The sequence below is a fragment of the Otolemur garnettii genome, unplaced genomic scaffold (assembly GCF_000181295.1).
Source record: "Otolemur garnettii isolate 467f Iridium unplaced genomic scaffold, OtoGar3 scaffold00073, whole genome shotgun sequence".
Lineage (NCBI taxonomy): Eukaryota > Metazoa > Chordata > Mammalia > Primates > Galagidae > Otolemur > Otolemur garnettii.
The window spans coordinates 4,403,709-4,424,741 of record NW_003852468.1 but is presented as its reverse complement, the minus strand read 5'-3'; the positions used below and the strand labels follow the sequence as shown (position 1 = coordinate 4,424,741).

At 45.5% G+C, this 21,033-nt stretch overlaps 1 protein-coding gene across 1 annotated transcript in view; it reads left to right on the top strand.

The window, feature by feature from the left end:
- The window catches only part of CD101 (CD101 molecule), a 32,587-nt gene that overhangs the window by 6,501 nt on the left and 5,053 nt on the right, over window positions 1-21,033 (top strand). The window contains exons 2-8 of the mRNA XM_023515517.1: window positions 435-815; window positions 2,270-2,686; window positions 3,937-4,323; window positions 7,387-7,770; window positions 8,466-8,870; window positions 13,203-13,613; window positions 17,604-17,999. Of these exons, the coding sequence (XP_023371285.1) occupies window positions 435-815; window positions 2,270-2,686; window positions 3,937-4,323; window positions 7,387-7,770; window positions 8,466-8,870; window positions 13,203-13,613; window positions 17,604-17,999 (2,781 nt within the window). The remainder of the gene's footprint in view (window positions 1-434; window positions 816-2,269; window positions 2,687-3,936; window positions 4,324-7,386; window positions 7,771-8,465; window positions 8,871-13,202; window positions 13,614-17,603; window positions 18,000-21,033) is intronic.

The window sequence follows — 21,033 nt, the reverse complement described above, 5'->3', positions numbered from 1 at the left end:
AAAAATCATGGCACTAAGGGCAAAGTTGTAGACTGTGCTGTTCCAGCAACCATTTGTGTGGGGACTGCCCAGTGGCAGGTTGGAATTGGAGGTTTGACGAAAGCTATGTTGAATCATCATACATTAAATTTGCTTTAAAATAAGGCCACTTAGATAAGCAGATGCTTTATAAAAGCAGTCAGGCTACATCGATGCAGCTAAGCTTTTTAAAAAAGAGACTCGAGATTACTATGGAAGTTAAAGTTACAAAAGAACAATTAACTCCTCAAGCCATTCCTGGGCTGCTCAGCCCAAAGTTGAACATCTGAGTTGATTATAGGTAATAACCTGTGATCTCATTTACCAGAATTGCAATACAGGGAACTACATAATGTGGTGTGTTGGGAACCGGCGCTGATCTATTTTTATCCCCCTTACTTTCTCCTACTTGCAAGCTAAGCTCAGCGCTGGCCAGAGACAAGTAACAGTTCAGAAAGGACCGCTGTTCAGAGCTGAGGGTTACCCTGTCAGCATTGGCTGCAACGTAACTGGCCACCAGGGACCCTCTGAGCAGCATTTCCAGTGGTCTATTTACCTGCCAGCAGCCCCGACCCGGGAAGTCCAGATCATCAGCACCAAGGATGACACCTTCACCTACGCGTTGTATGCACAGCGGGTGCGAAACAGGGAAATCTACGTGGAGAGGGTCCGGGGCAACTCGGTCCTGTTGCACATCTCAAAGCTTCAAATGAAGGATGCTGGTCAGTATGAGTGCCACACGCCAAACACCGATGAGAAATACTACGGAAACTACAGTGGAAAGACCAGTCTGATTGGTAAGCTGTCTGTGCACTGCCGCTAGCCAGCCCCTGAGAAGCCCGAGTCTTCACCACCACCACACCTTCCTTGCAACGGGATGTGTTTTTGTCTTGTTCTGTTTCCTTTGGGGAAAGAGTCTACCTACCACTCTGGATATTTTGGAGGTTTGTCCCAAGTGTGTATCTCATATTTTTTAAAAACATCAATTCATTTTTCTTGATCACCTTTGCTATAAAGATTTATATCTGTGTAGTTTTCCCCAGGCCTCACTCACAGCTGTCCAGGGCTTGGTAACAGCAACACTATTAGGCAAAGCTGTGACAGCTCTCCCCGGGTTGCCTCTGCTTAGAAGCAGGACAGTGACTAGTGGAGAGAGCTGGTATCAATATCATAGGTGATAACTTAGAAATGATTATTCTCAAGCTATCATTCTCTATCATATTTGCCCATGAGGAAAGGGTCATAGTCCTTGCAATTGTCACTTTGTCCCTTTGCCTGGAATATCCATCACCCTTTTTTCAGCTTAGCAAACTCCTATGTATACTTCAGGGCCCGACTTAGATTACCTCCTCTCCAGGGCAGCACCTGTGGCTCAGTGAGTAGGGTGCCAGTCCCATATACCAAGGGTGGTGGGTTCGAACCCAGCCCCGGCCAAACTGCAACAACAACAAAAAAATAGATTACCTACTTTGTGCAACCCATCTTAACTGCCTCAGACAGTATTCCCACTTTTGTTCCCCCTCAATGCTCTGTTTATATTGCTGTCATTAGTACTGACAGAGTTATGTAGTGACTGACTGTTTATATGCCTCTCTCCTGCCACACCCTGAGGTCTTTGAGAGAGAATATTCCTCTCAGCTTCTAGCTAACAGCTAGCACTGAGCAGGTGCTCGGTAATACTGATATGAATATATTCATTGATAACTAAATCTGGGTGGAGCTTTCACATAGGCTCAGACTAGGCGATTTCATTTGAAGAAGAAAAGAATGTAAGGGTAGGCATTAAGACAGTTAACCAAAACCTTGGTAAGGAAGGCATTTTGACTCTAAATGATAAATTATAATGAATTATTCAAGAACATTATACAGGCACCCTTTAAAGCTCAGATAGGTGAAATGATGTGCCCAAGTTCATGTAGTCAGATTCAGATGATTGAGGATTAAAATGTAAGTCTTCTGCCTCCCACAGCTTTCTCCCTTTAAATATGTCCTCTGAGCAGCTAAATTGGTTACTGAGGCCTATGTGATGAAGCGAAGCCAGAATCCAGACATCAGAGAGCCATTTGCTTTGCCAAGTTCTACAAACTGTAAATAGATGCCAGTGCTCCTTCTGGCAATAGGGAAAGCGTATGGGTGGGGGGGTCGCGTGTGGCTCGCACTTTACAGGGTGGTTCAGGGCACCATCTTCACCTAGAGACGCCAAGCGTACAGCACTGGGCCAGTCGGTTTAGTGTCATTCCTTTGTTTCCAGTTATTCCAGATACCCTCTCTGCCACCATGAGTTCACAGACTCTCAGTAAGGAGGAAGGTGAGCCATTAGAGCTCACCTGCCAGGCATCCAAAGCCACGGCCCAACACACTCACCTCTCTGTCGCCTGGTACCTGATGCAACATGGAGGAAGAAGCCAACCCACCGAGATTATTTCTCTCTCCAAAGATTTTATGCTGCTCCCTGGGCCCTTGTATGCAGAGAGGTTTACAGCTGGCGATGTGCGACTCAGCAAGCTTGGGGCCATGACCTTCAGGCTGTCCATAGGGAGTCTCCAGCCCTCAGATGAAGGCCAGCTGTTCTGTGAGGCAACAGAATGGATTCAGGATCCAGATGAAACCTGGATGCTCATCACGAAAAAGCAGACCGATCAAACCACATTGAGGGTTCAGCCAGCAGGTAATTATCTTCTCAGGAAATTCATCCATACATTATAATGCACTGGCCGTGGGTATTTGCAGAATATTTTCATTTTTTTTCCTAATCTCTCATTGCCTCTAAAAAATTGGCTAGAAAGTTTGGGTAAATGTTGTTTTTGCCATCTGGGAAGCATAACTAAGAAGAAGGACATTCGGTCTGGGCTGTGTTCATAGGTTTTACATGAGATAAGATCTGTTAAATGGTTAAGTCCGTTCCACAGACCAGCCATGGAAATAGTGTTGGTACCAGTTTTGCCAGGCTCTGTGTTGGCACATTATCTGCATTCCCTAATTTAGACCTGATGATCACCCTGTAAGGAAGAAGTGGACTCCCCATCTTGAAAGTAAGGAGCGTGGGCCTCAGACATGCGAGGCGCCCCACCTAAGCTCACCCGGTGGGGCAGAGGGGGCTGGCGTTCAAAGGTAGGCCTGAGTCTCTCCAAAGCCCACTCACCACAGACACTGAGGCCTCAAAGCAGCTCCAGTTTCCAACCCAAAGCCTTGTGTTCCTCAGTGCTGGGACTTCCTTCCACCTAACTCCTTTTCCAACGTGGAATAGTGTCACTTTTTATGATCCACTGGCTTTTTTGTCAAAGCCAGCAGAGAAACCGTGTCTGTGATTCCTGGGTTCTCTACACAGGCTTTGGTCTAAGAGAAATGAGTCGCTAACCTGTGTGTTACAAACCCATTGCTAAAAGCAATGATCCAATTAAAGTTTTCATCAAATCATTAAAGTTTTCTTCCTTTTTTAAGAGGAGCATTTTCCTATAAAATTGTCCTGTTGACATCAAGTATGTAAGTTACGCTTGGTGAGTCCTGTGGAGCCGTATCCCACGTGCTTTTAGGAAAATTCCACTGGGTATTCTCAGTCGAAAAGGAGAATGAGAAATCACAATTTACAGCAATTCAGTATAAGAGATTTAATTTTATATATACACAATATGTACTACTCAATTCAGCATATAATAGTTTATTTTTTTAATTTAAAAGCATATATAACTGTATACTTCATACTTTGCTTAGTAGAATTGCATTCAGAAAACCATGTGTGGTGTCCTTGCTGAGTGATTTAAGGAATAGTCATGAGCATTTTTCACTCTAGGAAATTTTTTTTGGCTTACCTGCCGCTATACAACTGAACTCCCCCATAAATGCGATCTCGTTTCTCTCCTGTACGAAAGAACAGATGCCACGGTCTCTCTAAATACCTGCCTTGCTTTTGGTTCCCAGTGAGAGATTTTCAAGTCAACATCACAGCTGACAGCTCATTTGCTGAAGGGAAACCCTTAGAACTGTTCTGCCTGGTGGTGGGAAGTGGCCGGAACCCACAGCTTCAGGGTGTTTGGTTCTTCAATGGGAGTGAAATTGCCCACATTGATGCTGACGGAGTCCTGGACCTGAAGGACAACTACAAAGACAGAGCCAGTCAAGGGCAGCTCTGGGTTTCAAAGTTAGGCCCCAAGGCTTTCTCTCTCAAGATCTTTTCTGTGGGCCTGGAGGATGAAGGCACCTACAGATGTGCCGTGGCAGAGGTGGCGAGAACTCAGACGGGCTCCTGGCAAGTGCTGCAGAGAAAGCAGTCTCCAGACAGCCACGTGCAGCTGAGGAAGCCAGCAGGTAGGTGACACTGGGCCCAGGCCTGCACTGGCTTGCTTTCAGAGCCCCTTCTTTGTTGGAAGAGTATGCCTTCATGGACACAGCGGAGGTCTTCCAGCACAGTCAGGTGGCAGCGAGAGCACCTTGGAGGGGAAACAGCCTGCAGGAAAGCCTCCGACCGGCTGGAGACCTGAGTGTTCCTGAGCTCTGGGCCGTGACCACACGCTCCACCTCAGGTCTCTAACCTTCAGCTTCCTCATCTATGAAATTATGTCAGGCAGCTAGAAGGGCCTACGTAGCTTCTTGCTGTTGCTAATTCTTTACTTCTATTTTTTTGTTGTTGTTACTTCTAACTTTTATACTTTGGGTTTCTCTTAAAGCAGAGAACAACTTTATTAGACCGGGCTTCATCTTTCAAGCGCCTTCTGTTAATCCCCTGCTGTGTTAACCTGATAGGGGAAGTAACACTCAGTCATAACTCTGACTCATAGTAAGCAACGAAGAGGTGATTGATGGTGAACAGACTCCACTCTTTGCACTTTGCGGTGACGTGGCGAGATGCCTGTCCACCTGGTTCTGAGTGTGTGTGCACCACCCGGGAAGCCACTCAGGTCACCTTTACTTTATGAACATTGACTAACCTTAAATGGGTTTGAATCAGCAGTACTTTCTGTCTGGAGAGAAAACAGACAAATCCACAGCTAATATAAGGATCCTCTGAGCTGGGAATTCAAAGTCTGTAAAAATTAATTGCCCAAAAGCAAAACCAAATTTTAAATGTTTTAAAATGTTTAAAAACTGAGCTAAAAATAAAGATATCCTTGTCATACTTTCTCGAGGGAGGCATCTCCAAAGATAGATAAGTCTCCCTTTCATGTTCTTCTCATGTTAGACCCCCTTTGAGAGGGATGAAGACACGCAAGCTTTGGCCCGAATGGCAGCCAGGAAGCGTGTTGGCGTTAGTTTTCATACTAAACATTTGGTCTAACTTTCTAGGATTCAGGATAAACAATGTAGGCGGGTTTACATATTTACCCAGAGATCAGTCTCTGCTCTGTGCCTCTCAGCACCCGCTGGAGCACACACGCAACCCCAGCCTGTGTGTGGGAACGCATTTCAGGGAGCTTAGCTTATGATCCCGTAGATGGGGCCCTCTTCCAAAACTAAAAAATTGTTCTTTGCATAGGTTGGAGTCTAAACTGGGCTTACTATTAGAAATAGGAAAAGTACTGGCAAATGTATTGAGGATCAGATTCTGTTTACCATTCTGTTTTGAAAGTCAAACTACTACTTGAAATATAAGCAGCGTTTTATCATTCTATGACTATTTTAAACAGAAGGGGACACCCATTACCACTGTGAATGTGAAAGTCACACTTACTTAGTAAGATTATTACTTTTTTCCAAGAGGTGGTAATGACCACAACGAACAAAGGAAACCTCACTCTAAAAAAAAAAAAAAGATGTTAGTCAAAATTAATCTTAATGGTTATGTTAAAGGGATGAGATTATGAGTAATGATTTCCCCTCTGATTTCTGTACTTCAATTCTGACTCTATTTTTTTTTTTTTTTGAGACAGAGCCTCAAGCTGTCCCCCTGGGTAGAGTGCCGTGGCATTACAGCTCACAGCAACCTCCAACTCCTGGGCTCAAGCGAGTCTCCTGCCTCAGCCTCCCAAGTAGCTGGGACCACAGGCGCCCGCCACAACGCCCGGCTATTTTTTGGTTGCAGCCATCATTGTTGTTTGGCGGGTCCGGGCTGGGGATTCGAACCCGCCACCTTAGGTGTACGTGGCTGGCGCCTTAGCCAGTTGAGCTATAGGCGCCGAGCCCTGACTCTATTTTTAACTTGAAAGAAATTAAATTTGAAAGCAGATTTGCTCATTTTTTCAACTTACTTATTCTGCTTTTGTAACTTATGTGTATGAAGACATGAAACAGTCAAGACTGAACTCCTTTCTCAATAGAGAAGAGCAATTTGCAAATTCATTTAGATCCTATTTAGATGTCTAATATCAATTCTATTTTGTTTTCCTCTTTTGCTTTGAATTGTCCTTCTTTTCACTAGTGTCTTTCATGCTAGTGCTAATAGCTAAGCTCTCCTGAGTGCTTTCCCTGGCTATCCGGGCTAAGCCCTTTGTGAGCGCCATCTGTTCAGACCTCTCAACAGTGCAATAAGGTGAGTGCTGTTGTAATCTTCAGTTTTACAGGAAAGAAAACTGAGGCTCAGAGAGAGGTCAAATTTGTTGCTCAGGGTAACTCTGACTCCAGGAGCTTCGGCCTTAAATGGAGAGTACCAGCCTACCTCGGCTGTGCAGGCTCCTGAGGCAGCTCTGCGTGGCCCACAAAGCAGCCAGGACAAGGCCCTTGCACAATGCATGGGTGAATGAATGAAATGTTTGTTGAAGGAATGGCTTGGATTTCCTGTCTAGGAGCAGATTTATATTTATAGGTTTGCACTATAGTTTGGACATAAGAAGGCTCTCCCTTTACCCACAGCATATATATACACACATGCAGTATATACACAGACATAATATATGTGTCTATAAGCATATATTTCCCCCCAAGTGATTTTATGAACAGAGATATAATTAACACTGGTTTTCCCTGTTGAAAATACATACTAAGCCCATTAGGATTGATTAGGGAGAGATAAGTAGGCAAAAGTGGTTTTGAACTCTGAGGATCTGAATTCCAAAAACAATAAAAATTTAAAGAAACATATCTTCATTACTTGTAGGCTCATGCACCCACCCTACTTAATCTAACAAAATATTACAAGATGTTTGCCCAACTGAACATTCTTCAGGAATGGCTGATTTTTTTGAAGTGCAAATTATAAATTGTTTACATGTAAATAGGTTCTCCTGATAGTCATCTACTGTCTAATTTCCACTATTTAATGTTTAGCAGGTCTTTTGTCTGGGGGTTGTACAGGAGGAAACAGCATTTGTTATTTGGTTTAATAACAAACTAGTGACAACAAATCAGTCAAATCCTAATTAGTGAGATTTCACTGTATTTTGGACAATTTTTCATTTACTTAGAATACTTTTTTCTTCTAAACTCTGCAATCCACAGCAAGAAGTGTGGTTATGTCTACCCAGAACAAGCAGCAAGCTGTGTGGGAAGGAGAGGTGCTCACTCTGGTCTGCAAGGTGGGTGGCACTGAAAGTCCCCTATCTGTGAGCTGGTGGCACATCCCACAGGACCGGACACCCCCAGAGTTTGTGGCTGCCATGGGGCAGGATGGCATTGCACAGCTGGGTGCCTCCCATAGCAGACCCAGTTACCATGGCAACACCAGGCTGGAGAAAGTGGACTGGGCCACCTTCCAACTGGAGATCACCTCCACCACCCTCGCAGACAGTGGCGCGTACGAGTGCCGAGTGTCTGAGAGGACCGGCGACCAGGCCAGGGGTCTGAGCTGGACTCAGAAGATTTCAGTTACTATAAAATCCCTGGGTAAGTGTCAAAGAAATCCTGTCCTAAACTTGCACATAGGTCACCGCATTCTACAGCAGAGTGCAGTGGAATTTGACTGTTGTCACCCCGAATCCCCTGCTTATGGTATGTGTACCTATCCTGGGACACCGAGCACAGGCTCTGGCTCCCGAGTCTGACAATTAGTCTTTAAAGTTTATTCATCCTTATAAAGATCAGCTTTGGAGCGCAACTTGTGAGTTGTTCAAAGTTAAAAACAAAATGCTGTGAATCGGGATGGACTTAGGGAAGAGGGTAGCGGAGCTGTCTGTGTTCCGGCTCTGACAGCTGCCGCCCTGGACTGTGGAGCCTCCTGTCGCATATGCAGAGGGTTCTGATGCTGAAGCCAGGAGTGGGGGGAAAGGAAGGAGGCCAGATGGCCCGGCCTGGGGAGCGTTCCACCCACTCGGCAGCAGCTGTCTGAGCAGTGACTGACAAACACTGCCTATTTGTTGTCCGGCTGAGCCGGTCTTAGAAGAGAGGCAACTTTGCAAAATTGAGGTCAGAATTCAGGACAGACTGTACTCGAATCAACTTCTACCCCCCCAAATATGCGGTACTCCAAATGTACAAAGGCATGATACTAAGTAAAAAGGGGGCACCTAGAAAAACTTCCCAGTACTGTACTTTGATTTGCTAAATGTATTAGAAATTGTGTTTCATTTTCCTGTCTGCAGAGTCCAGTTTACAAGTTAGTCTGATGAGCCGTCAACCGAAAGTGACATTAGCCCAGGCCTTTGACCTGTCCTGTGTGGTAAGGGCCAGCTACTCTGACCTCAAGCTGCCACTCGCTGTGACGTGGCAGTTCCAGCCAGCTGGGGCCCAGGTCTTTCATCAGTTTATTCACATCACCCATAATGGCACTATTGAATGGGGGGATTCCCTACCCCAGTTCCCAAAGAAGACGAAGATTTCACAGTCTTCATTTCGTTCTCAACTCCTCATCCATGATGCCACCCAGGAAGAGACAGGAGTGTATCAGTGTAAAGTGGAAGTTTATGGCAAAGATTCCCTACGTACCAACGTCCCTGCCAGGGCCTCAGCCATCTCTCACCCATTGAAGATAGTCATCAGTTTACCAGGTATGCGTCACTTGAAATTAATCCCTGATTGGTTTTAAACAACAACAACAAAAAATCAAAATCACATTCTTTCTACTTGGGGCAAATTATAAAAATAAAATATAAATACTTCCTCCTTATGTTTGCACTAGGACATGTAAGCTACACAGTGTGTAATTTCCAAGCTAACATTAGGTTCGTAAACCTGGGCTGCCTACACTTGTAGTGAAAACACTGAAATACTTCCACTCTGGCTAATAACTCCGGCTCCGTGCCCCTGCCCCATTTTCCCGTGAGTTCCCCCCACCCAGAAACTAAATGTACCCTGTGGCATAATGGGGGCCCTCTAGGCCCTGGCCCCATTGAAGAGCAAATCAATCTCTTAAGCCAGTCACTACCCAAGCTTTACCGGTTATCGAACATTTGCAACGTCTCTCCTAGGGGTAGGGTAAAGTAAATTCCATGAGAATACATTGATCTACTTATTTTTAGTATGTTAAGATGAGTCTCATAATTTATAATTATAGTCAAATATAATCTAAGGCATCAATTGGCAATGGAGCGTAGAGGTTAAAAATAGGGCCTATGTCGGTAAGTTCTGCTGTGTCACGTATCTCTTAGGACTTGAATTCTCTGAGGACAGAGTGATGCCAGACTTGGGAGGCATCTAGATCGGATGATTATTGAGGATCACTGGACAGCCGTGTGACTTCGGACAAGTCACTTCATCTACCCAAGCCTTAGTTGCCTCATCTGTACGTTGCACCACAGTTTCAACGTGGTGACATATGTAATGTGCCCAGTGCAGTGCCTGACACACCACGCAGGCACTCAAATGTGGTAGGTGTCATTATTTTCTCTGCCACAAAGCAATATTTTGGGTAATGGTGATGAGATTCTTGCCTATTAATTCATACTTTAATTTACTAGTGCTCTCTGTGGTATTTGCAACTCCTGCCCCAATTCTTTCTCCTTGAAATGTCTTTTTTCCTTGGCTCTATGACACAAAATTTCCTTGGTTTCCTTCTGATAACTGACTTGTCATTCTTTTTTGCAGAATTCTCCTCCTCCACTGAATCTTTCTTCAGAAAACTGTTCCTTTGGAATTCATCCTGGCCTGCTGTCTTCTCATTCTAACGCTCTCCTGCAGTAGACTCGTCCCTCCCCATGGATTCAACCTGTACACTGATAATGCTCAAATCCATTCTCCTGAAAGCTTTCTCTTCTGGGCTCCGACTCATGCATCCGAATGCCTCTAGGATATATCTGCACTCAGTGTGCCAGGACACAAACCTGCCACCGTTATCCAAAGCACCTCCTTCTACGTCATTCCCTATGTCCCCATTAACATCAGGCAGTGACTCAGGTCAGACCTTGAGCCATCCTCAGCTCCTCTGTGTCACCTCATTGTGATACACAAGGTCCTAGACAGTCTGGTACCTTAGTGTCTTTCCAGCAGCACCTTCTTCCAATTCCCATCTTGAATCTTAGCTCCAGCCACATTGAATTACTTGCAGTTCCTCAATACGCATGTTGTCACTCACTTTCAATGTCTTTGGTCAAGTTGCTTCTTTTGGGTAGAATTCTTTTTTTTTTTTGCAGATTTTGGCCGGGGCTGGGTTTGAACCTTCCACCTCCTATATATAGGGCTGGCACCCTATTCCTTTGAGCCACAGGCACCACCCCATGCAGAATTCTTTAATCACTTCTTCATCAGAATAATCCCACAAACCCTCAAGACTTAGCCTAGTGTTGCCTTCTCTGGGAAGCTGACCCTCATATCTGGGTTCAGTGACCCTTCTGGTGCATTGATAGCCACTTAGGCATACCTCTGTCCAACGTGGGTGACATAAAGCTGTAACCTCTAAGTTTTGTCCCCTACTTGTCTTCCCCCTGGAGACCGTGAGGCATTAAGGGGAGGCATCCACAGGGCCTGGAACAGTCCGGCATGTTATACAACATGTTTTTGAAGGAAGAAGAAAGGGAGCTAACTGGCTACATCAATCAGCAATTACGGAAGTAGAATCAGTGATAACAGCGAGAAGTTAGAATAAGATTTGGGAGCAAAGATTGTCACTCAACTTTCTGACAAAGCAGAAAAGGGGCTTGAGTCACAGTTGACTCCGTATCCATACAGTGTTCCCACAGTTGAGTGGCTGCAAAGACACATACAGTTTGGGGGTTTTTCCTGCCTCATTGAACCTTTGCGTTTTATTTTTTCTAAATTTTTTATTTTTAATTACTACAAGTATATAACAATTGTCTACATTCACAGAGTACATGCAATGCTTTGATACAATGTGAATTAATCAAATCAGGGTCTCTATCACACCTCTGCCATTTAGCATTTCTTTGTGTTAAGAACAGTCCAATCTACTCCTGTAATTACATTAAGACACACCTTAACTTATTGTTGCTTATAGTCACCTTGTTGTGCCATCAGGTATTATTTATTCTATTAACCTATATTTTTGCTCCCATTAACCATACCTACGTTTCCTCACCTCCCCACCACCCTTCCCAGCCTCTAGTAACCATCCATTCTCCTTCTCCACGACATCAATAGTTTCTAATATCCAGCTCCCACATGCAAGTGAGAATAGAGGAGATTCATCCTTCTGTGCATGGTTAATTTTAACCTAACATGTTTTCCAGTTCCATCCATATTGTCCCAAATGGCAGGATTTTCATCTTTTTTTGCGGTGATCTCATAGTTCATTGTGTATACGTACTACAGTTTCTTTACCCATTCATCTGTTGGTGGACACTCACATCGATTCCAAATCTTAGCTATTGTGAATAATGCTATAATAAACATAGAGTGGAGGTATCTTTTTTTTTTTGAGAGAGAGAGTCTCACTATGTCACCCTGGGTAGAGTGCCATGGCATCACAGCTCACAGCGACCTCAAACCCTTGGGCTCAAGTGATTCTCTTGCCTCAGTCTCCAAGTAGCTGGGACTACAGGCGCTCACCACAACACCCGGCTAGCTTTTTGTTGCAGTTGTCATTGTTGTTTAGTTGGCCCGGGCTGGGTTTAAACCTGGCAGCCCAGTGTATGTGGCCAGCAGCCTAACCACTGAGCTACGGGTGCTAAGCCAAGAGTGCAGGTATCTTTACGATGTACTGAATTTCTTCTTTTGGATATTTACCCAGCAGTGGGATTGCGGGGTCGTATGGCAGTCCTAGTTTTAGTTTTTTGAGTAACCTCCATACTGTTCTCTGTAGTGCTTACACTAATTTACATTCCAACCAACAATACACGAGGTTCCCGTTTCTCTAAGTCCTTTCCAGCGTTCACTATTGCCTGTCTTTTTGATAAAAGCCATTTTAACTGGGGTGAGATGATATCTCATTGCAGTTTTGATTTGCATTTCTTTGACAACTAATGATTTTGAGATTTTTTCCTGTACCCTTCGGTCAGTTGTGTGTCTTCCTTTGAGAAATGTTTATTCAGATCCTTTGCATGTTTTTAAATTGGGTTATTTGACTTTTTCCTATTGAGTTGCTCGAGCTCCTTATACAGTCTAGTTATCAATCCCTTGTCAGACAAGGAGTTTGCAAATATTTTCTCCCATTTCGTGGGCTGTTCCTTCACTTTGTTGATTGTTTCCTTTGCTAAGACACATACAGTTTAACAGCCCAGCTATCACGTCCCTTTCTCCAGCCGTGTTTGAAGGCAGATACACTAAGCAAATCGTGAATCCAGAAGTGCTCTGGATACTGAGCACGCAGACACAGCCTTAATAGAGCCTCTTCTCCTCCATCTGATACCTGAAACACTGCAGAGGAGATGCCATGTTTAAATACTGGAACATTTAGCCGGGCGTTGTGGTGGGCGCCTGTAGTCCCAGCTACTTGGGAGGCTGAGGCAAGAGAATCGCCTAAGTCCAGGAGTTGGAGGTTGCTGTGACCTATGGCACTACGGCACTCTACGGAGGGCGATAAAGTGAGACTCTGTCTCTAAAAATAAATAAATAAACAAATACTGGAACATTACCATGCGGAAAAGAATTTGGGCTTTTGGGTCTGATACTTTCTCTGCCACCCCACTCCCTGCCCAGGAAAGGTAGAAGTAGGACCAGAGAATGGAATTTACGAAGAGGTACAATTCAACCTGAGGTCATAAAAAGTTCTCCAGGGGCACAGCTGTCCACAGATGGCACGTGCTGCTTTGTCAGGGAGCGAGTTGCTCAAAAGCCGAGGGAGCAGTTCCTGGGGCCACTGCGGGGGGCTTACACATACCATGGCCGGAGGAAATAGTGCCCTAGTTGCCCTAGTTGATCTTTATTATCTCTACTACCTTAAAATTCTATTTCCTACCAAAGTAACTGTTTCTATGTTTTTAATTTAGAGAGCAAGCTAGAAGTGAACTCAAGCAGTCAAGTTCGAGAAGCATCCATCAGCTCCAACATTGACATAGAATGTAGCATCCTGTCCCGGTCCGTGGGAAACCTTCGGTTAGCCATTATTTGGTATTTTTCCCCCATTTCCATGAGTGCTTCCCGGCTGAAGATCCTGGAAATGGACCAAACCAACGTTGTAAAGTATGGGGATGAATTTCACACTCCACGGAGGAAACAAAAATTTCACACGGAGAAAGTTTCCCAGGACTTGTTTCAGCTGCACGTTCTGAACGTGGAGGACAGCGACCAGGGCACATATCACTGTGCGGTGGAGGAGTGGCTGCTGTCCACAAACGGCACTTGGCTCAAGCTGGGCGGAAAGACGTCAGGACTGACAGAACTGAAACTCACGCCCACAGGTAAAGCTCGGAGAGCATTCTCGCACCGGTTTCTGTAGGATTGCCATTTTCTCTTGGGCAGAAGGTCTGTACAGTGATTGTGTAGAAGTAAAAGTATGACCTAGTGTCATCGGAACACAGTCCACATACAAAGGACTGCGGGACCTGGTCGCCCACCGAAGAAGGGAGGTCACTTCAGGCGAATAGATCTGAGAGTTTTTAAAATTTTCAGATAAATATGAGGGTAGAAATGATTAGATTACATTGTTTGCATTTCTAAGGTAAAGTTCAAGTTGTAGTTGGGTCCTTCACCAGGGGGTGTGCTGTGTACCCTTATAGTGTGCCCATTAGGTGAGAGTTTACCAGTCTGCCACCCTTCTCTCCCCTCCCCAGTCCCTCCTCTTCTCTTCCTTCCCCTCCCTTTCCCCTCCCCTCCCCTACCCTTCTTTTCCCCCTTCTCCTCTCCCCTCTTCTTTCCCTTCTCTCCCCTCCCCTCCCATTTCCCTTCTCTCCCCTCCCCTCCCCTTCTCCTCCTCTCCCCTCCCCTTTCCCTTCTCCCTCCCCTTCACCCTCTCCTCCCCTTCTCCCTCCCCTCCCCTTCTCCTCCTTTCCCCTCCCCTTCTCCTTCCCCTCCCCTTCTCTTCCTCTCCCCTCCTCTTTCCCTTCTCTCCTCTCCCCTTCCCTTTCCCTCCTCTCCCTTCCCCTTCGATCTGAGCTTTTGAGGAGCTCAGATAGGAACAAGATCCCTTTGACCCGTTTGTTTATCAGCCACTGTCTTGGGTAGCTTCGGTATCGAATCTGCAGATCTCTGTAATAACAAGCTGTGTCATTCCAGTGGGGCGCTACTGTAATTTGGCAGAGAAAGAGTAATAGGAAGCATATTTCTCCCACTGCGAAGGGAAACTGTACAACTCTATGGGGATGTGTGGAGAAATTGCTTCTCAACATTTAGCTGCCTAAACATAAGGCAAATAAGAGTAGTTAACTGTTGGAATGGCTGACTGAGGGAATCTCCTCTTCCTCAGGAGATCTTTAAAAATGTAATGGAAGTTCCATGCGTTTGCCCTGGTCTGAGAGTGCTGCTGGCTGGATGTGGGCAGGGCTGCTTAGGCCTCTCAGCCTTCCTTAGGTCACCTGCAGTGTTGATTACAATTGACTGAACGTCACAGCTGAGGTTCGGGATCTCGCCAACTGTACAACACAGATGAGTTGATCTAATTTGGAGCTTAAAATACTGTTTTTAAGGTACCGTCAAAAAATAAGAGTATAATTGACCGTGACTGTGTATGGGGCAATGAAACTACTAGATAAAGAAGGCACAGCTGTGGTCCTGAAGGAGCTCCATCTGTTGGGGCAGCAGGGGCAAAACTGGGGCTCAGTGTGGGGCCTCTTCCTGCCACTCTGTCCCCCCTTCTCCGTGTTCTTCAGGCCCCTCTTCCTTGCCTGGATAAGCGTATGTGTTCCTCAGGGACGGGACCTGGGCCCACTGTTTCTTATTGTCTGCTTTCCTCAGAACTTCTTAACACTGTCCTGGTTTTGACTACCACCTTCAAGATGGCAACTCTAAGTGTATATGCTTAGTCCACTGTCCCGAGCTCTGAGCCTTCACATCCAAGTGCGTTTCCACTTGGATGCTCCCAGAGGCCCCATGCTCAGTGCGCCCCACGTGGCAGGTGTCATCTCTACCATCTCCACGACTCACTCCCACTTCTGCATTCCCCATCTGTGCGACTGGCATTCCTGTCTCCCACCTATGCCAGCCAATATCTTCACAGTATGTGCATGCCTTTTTTAAGGAGACAGACACTGTTTAGCTCAAGCCAGAGCTTCTCATGCAGAAATGTGGGCTCAGTGTTACAAGATCTTTTAGTATTGGTGGGGCGCAGTGGCTCACGCCTGTAATTCTAGCAGTCTGGAAGGCCAAGGTGGGTGGCTTGCTTGACTTCAGCAGTTTGAGACCAGCCTGAGCAAGACTGACATTCTTCCCCCACCCCCATCTCTATTAAAAAAAAAAATACCCTGCCATATACGGAGGGTGTTGGGTTTGAGCCCGGCCCCGGCCAAACTGCAACAAAAAAATAGCTGGGTGCTGTGGTGGGCGCCTGTAGTCCCAGTTACTCAGGAGGCTGAGGCAAGAGCCTAAGCCCAAGAGCTGGAAGTTGCTATGAGCTGTGATGCCACGGCACTCTACTGAGGACAACAAAATGAGACTCTGTCTCTAAACAAAACAAAACAAAACATAAAAAAGAAATAAAATAAAACCCAGCTGGGTGTTGTGGCAGGCTGAGGCTAGAGGATTGCTCAAGCCCAAGAGTTTGAAGTTGCTGTGAGCTACGATGATACCACAGCACAATACCCAGAGTGACAGAGTGAGATTCTGTCTCAGAAAATAACAAAAAACTTTTAGTATTACATTTTAAGAGATGCCTAAAATCTTTTTTGGTGGACATCTTCCAATGTGAGAGCATTTGCCACTAATTCAGATCTTTTCAAAATACTGAAGGAAAACACTAGAGGGTGTTGTACCAGGTGCCTGTAGTTCCCCCCTCCCCCCTCCCCCCCAAAATTGAAGGAATTGAACAAAACACATTTGTGAGCCAGGTGTGAGTGTGACCATCAGTCCAGGTATACACCTTCATTTAGGGGATGAGTTAAGAAAGAGAACCCCCAGTAAGATACTGAGTAGGACCATTCGGAATTATAGGAGGGATATTTTATCTGAGGTGGAAGGAGGAGAGAATTTTAAGGAAAAAAAGTGCACTTCAGTCACAAAAACTACAAAGAGGACAGAAAAAGCCTGGAGGGTCCCTTGAGCTGGGGAATTGAGCCCTGGCCAAGTGTAGTGATAGGATTAGAAGCCAGATTGCAAGGAAGTAGGAAGTAATTGGAGGTGAGGAGACAGTGACAGCATCACGTAAGTTAGTATTTCACATACTTCCCCATGAAGGAAAGGGGAGAGGAAAGATGGTAACTAAATAAAGGACCAAGATCAGATAAAATAGTTCTTTTAAAGGTAGATTAATAAGTGAATTTGTCATGGAGTCAAAAAATGTAATGCACATTACAGTTTATTTATTTTGTTTATAACTACTTTGGCCATCATTTTGAGTTTTTACCTGCTGGTTAGTTGGGGCGTAGGGGGAGTAAATGTCAAAATCTAATTAAAGCTTAGTCTAATCCAATCATTTGAATAGTTCCCTTGGGTAGCATTCTAACATTGCGTCTAAGCATTCAGTCTCTCAGGCAGCCTGCCTCTCTCTGCATCTATGCCATGGATACCAAGGTAATATCCGGGTGTATGGGAGGAGGGCAATGAGCTAAGAAGGAGGGGTAGTGGTAGAATACACAGTTTGAGGGGTGCTAAAAGTTCTGAAGAGCCCCTCTGGAAAGTAGAAGAGGGTCTGGCTGAGAAGTGAGAGCAGCAGGGAGGGGGCCCCACTGAAGCTGGGTGGTTTCCATGGACAGGGTCCAGCAGGTAAGAGATAGTGGTAAAGAAGGCAAATGGCTGGTTTGATTCATAGCAGAGAATGTTCTGGCAAATGTGAAAGAAAAGGGGGGCTCAAGAACAGGTATTAAAAATGGATGATTTGATGACTAAAGATTATAAGATGGAGCTAGGCATGGTGGCTCACACCTGTAATTCTAGTACCCTGGGAGGCTGAGACAGGTGGATTGCTTGAGGTAGGAGTTCAAGAGCAGCCCAAGCAAAAGGGAGACTCTGTAAAACTAGCCTGGCATTGTGGCGGTTGCGTGTAGTTGGGAGGCTGAGGCAAAAAGATCACTTGAGCCCAGGAGTTTGAAGTTGAGGTGAGCAATGATGTCAGGGCACTCTACCCAGGGTGACAGATCTATCTGAGAATCTGTCTCCAAAAAATAAAAAAGAAGAATAGAAAGAAAGAAAAAACAGAATATCAAATAGATATCTCCCCAGTGATGACCAGATTTTTCAGAGTAAGTGTCCCATCTAGAAGTCTGCGTGTTTCTCTGATTTACTGCCATTTTATTTTCTAGGAAGTAAGGTACATGTGTCAAAAGTGTACTGGACAGGAAATGTCACTGAGCACAGAGAGGTCAGCATCCCCTGCAGCCTGGAGGGTCCAGGCAGCCCCGCCTCCCTGTACTCCGTGATGTGGTACTGGAACGGAGGAGAGTCTGGACGTGAGCTGCTGGTGCACCTGCAGCACGATGGTCTGCTGGAATATGGCGCCGAGGGGCGCAGGAGGCGCCTGCACTGTCACCGGGCATCCGCTACAGACTTTGTCCTGCAGCTGCACCAGGTGAGGATGGAGGATGCCGGACTGTACTGGTGCAGGGTGGCAGAGTGGCAGCTCCATGGACACCCAGGCAAGTGGGTCAACCAAGCGTCAGATGAGTCGCAGCAGATGGCGCTCACCGTGCTGCCTTCAGGTGCGTGGGGTTGCCGTGGGCTCAGGGGTGGGTGAATATGTGGTTGTCCTCCCAGCTGTGCTTCACTCCTTCAGGCTGAAGGCGCTTTTCATATTCCCTGAAGAAGATGATTTTGCCATCTCCCCCAGTAGTCATTCATTTGAACAAATAAGGTCTACATAAAATTTTGTCATAAACATTTAAATATCAGAGGCATCTGACCTGTTACCCCTACCCCAAAACCATCAACACTATGTCCCCTTAAATAGTCAAATAATGTGTGAAGCAGATGTCCTTAGCTTTGGGCCGGCTCTCTAATCTTGGAATGTTCATCTGCAGTGGGGGTGGGAATGAGAGATAGGGAGCCATGATGTTACACTGTGTTTTCTTTTGTTGTTTTTGTTTTTGTGACTTTACATTTTGAACCCAAATCAGCTACATCTAAATGCTCCTTCAGTCAAAAAAAAGGAAAACAAACAAAACAAAATTTCTCAGTGAATAAGTGCCAACCTCCTTGTGTCTCTATGTTCTTGACCTTTGATGACAGGGTCATTCCATACGCCTCTTGTAATTGTTTCTTGGAAGGTGTCAAGGTAGAAAGTGTGCTCTGTAGAACTTGTAGGCTCCAGCAGGGAGGGCAGCTGCTCAAAGACCACTGGACAAAGGGCGACATTTCTGAATGAGAGGAGGTCATTCTACTCAGCTGAGTACTCATTAAGTGAAAGCAAAAAATTCTCCACTTACACCAGTAAATCTTTCCGGGCGATTGATGAGCTAGCAATTGTTGTAGCCAGCTCATTCTGTCAGCCACTTCTTCCTGGCGGGGTTCAAGGAGAAGATGTGAGGTGAACAATAAGCTGAACTTACTGTGCGGAAGGGCCAAGGGAGAAGTAGGGGTGTGGTCTTGGCGGCCCCACTCCAGGAGGGGTAAATGAAAACGATCAATAAAGGTAACACCGTTTGGCTTTGATGACACCCTTAGCAGGGGAAGAGCGCTGCCAAGAACACAAGGGAATATCTAAGACGGAGGATAGCTGCGTCCCAGCCCCCACAAGACTCCGAGAATGGAAGCCAAAGTGACATCATTTGTTCCTTAAGGGGGTCCTCTGTCATCTTGCCCTGTCCGTTATTCACCAAAATTTTTGTCCAGGCAGAATATTTTTTTTCTATCAGCCTTTCTTCCATTCTAACAATTATAAGAAGTCCCATACCCGTGAGTACATCTTGTATGTCTTTTCCCACTGAAATCCACACACTGTACAATCATCAGTTTTTTCAGTAGAATAAATAGACAAGAACAGCAAAAAGTATACATTTGTGACTAAAAAGCACACCCCCTCTGAGGCAGATGAGATCCTTTATAGCATATATATATTTTTAAGCTTTGTGGAATTCTAGCAAAACAGGTGTAAGGTTTTTAAAAGATGAACTTGGAAAGAAAACAGTAAAAATTGAGCGCCTTTGTGTTCTCAGAAATCTTGTGCCATGATGAGCTGAGGGTTTCCCGTGTGACTTTAGTCACACCTGGCAAGTGGTGTCTGGGTTCTCCCACCTGGCTGGTCCTCTCTGGCATCTGGGAAGGCAGTGTGGGGTGATGAAGAATACCAGGGGGGTGCAATCAAACAGGCCTAGGTGCAACTCACACTCTACCACCCACAAGCTATGAAATCATACCCCAGTTACTGCTGTGAGCCTCAGCTTTCTCATAAAATGAAGATCATGCTATAAATGTATATAAAGTCGCTCGTACAGTCCCTGGCACACTGTAAGTGCTCAACAAATGTTAACCCCTTTCTCTCTATGCCTCCAACTGTGCCACCCATATACACACACACAGGTACAAGATTAATTTGTTCAATAAATAACTATGTGAGGTTCTACGATACAAAAATGCATACGACAGGTCTGTTTCCACAGAGCTTAGAGTCCCGTGGGGGAAATCAAGACCAACACGGCAGGAGGATCAAAGAAGTATTTTCAGGATGTTTGGGGAGCAAACAAAGAGCAAGCTGGAATGAAGGGCTGGGTGGGGAGAAGATCTGGGAAGGTTCCCCAGAGTACGGGGCCCATGAAAAGGAAGAAACTGATTTTAGAACAGGAAAGGGAATGGAAGATGATCATAAGCTGTGATACTTTGTGTTACATTCAGGAAACTTCCAGAAGTCAAGACCATAGAAACTGTGTCCCATGTGGTCCAATGGTGTGAGATAAGACCAGTGAGGTGGGGGAGGGCACGGGTAGATCTCAAATGTGTCTAAAGTATGAAGCTAAGGAGGGTGAACTTTATCATGATGGTTACACGATGTCATTGAAAAAGTTCACACAAAGGAGTGACATCATCAGATTTGGATGTGAGGGAGTCCCCACTGGGAGCAGTACTTGCATGAAGGATGAATCAGAGGAGAGGAAGACAGACCAGGGAGAACTGTTTGAAATTGCAAGCACCCCAGTGAGGCGAGAGGAAGGCCTGAGTCAAGGCAGTGACAGAGAGGACTAAGAAAGGCACAGGGCATTCAGTCTGAGGATGTGTCATCTCCAGGATTTAGAAACTATTCCATATATCGATACATGTAGAGGGAAATGAGAGAGTAAGAAGAACTGAAGACTAATATTTACATTCAGACTTAGATGGAGAGTTGGGTCTTGCCAAGCAAAGAAAAATATGAGAGAGGTTGTAGGGGAGGGTTAGTACAGTTTTGAATAAGTTGGGCTGGAATTAAGCTGTGTGTTATCAAGGAAGCCCTGTCCAATAGACATCAGGACTTCCAACTGGGATCTGCACCAGAGGTATAGATTAGAAGTTATCAAGTCATAGCCAATAATGACATGCAAAGATGTAGCCCTGGGCTGTACAGCCATATATGGGGGCTGGAGGAGCAGAGCCTGTGCTAGAGACTGAAGGGAGCGGCCGAGAGGGGAAGAGGGGTTGCGTTTGAGGGTCCCTCAAAACCAAAGGCAGACTAAGGCGCCAGCCACATACACCTAAGGTGGTGGGTTCGAATCCCTAGCCCGGACCCGCCAAACAACAATGACGGGCTGCAACCAAAAAATAGCC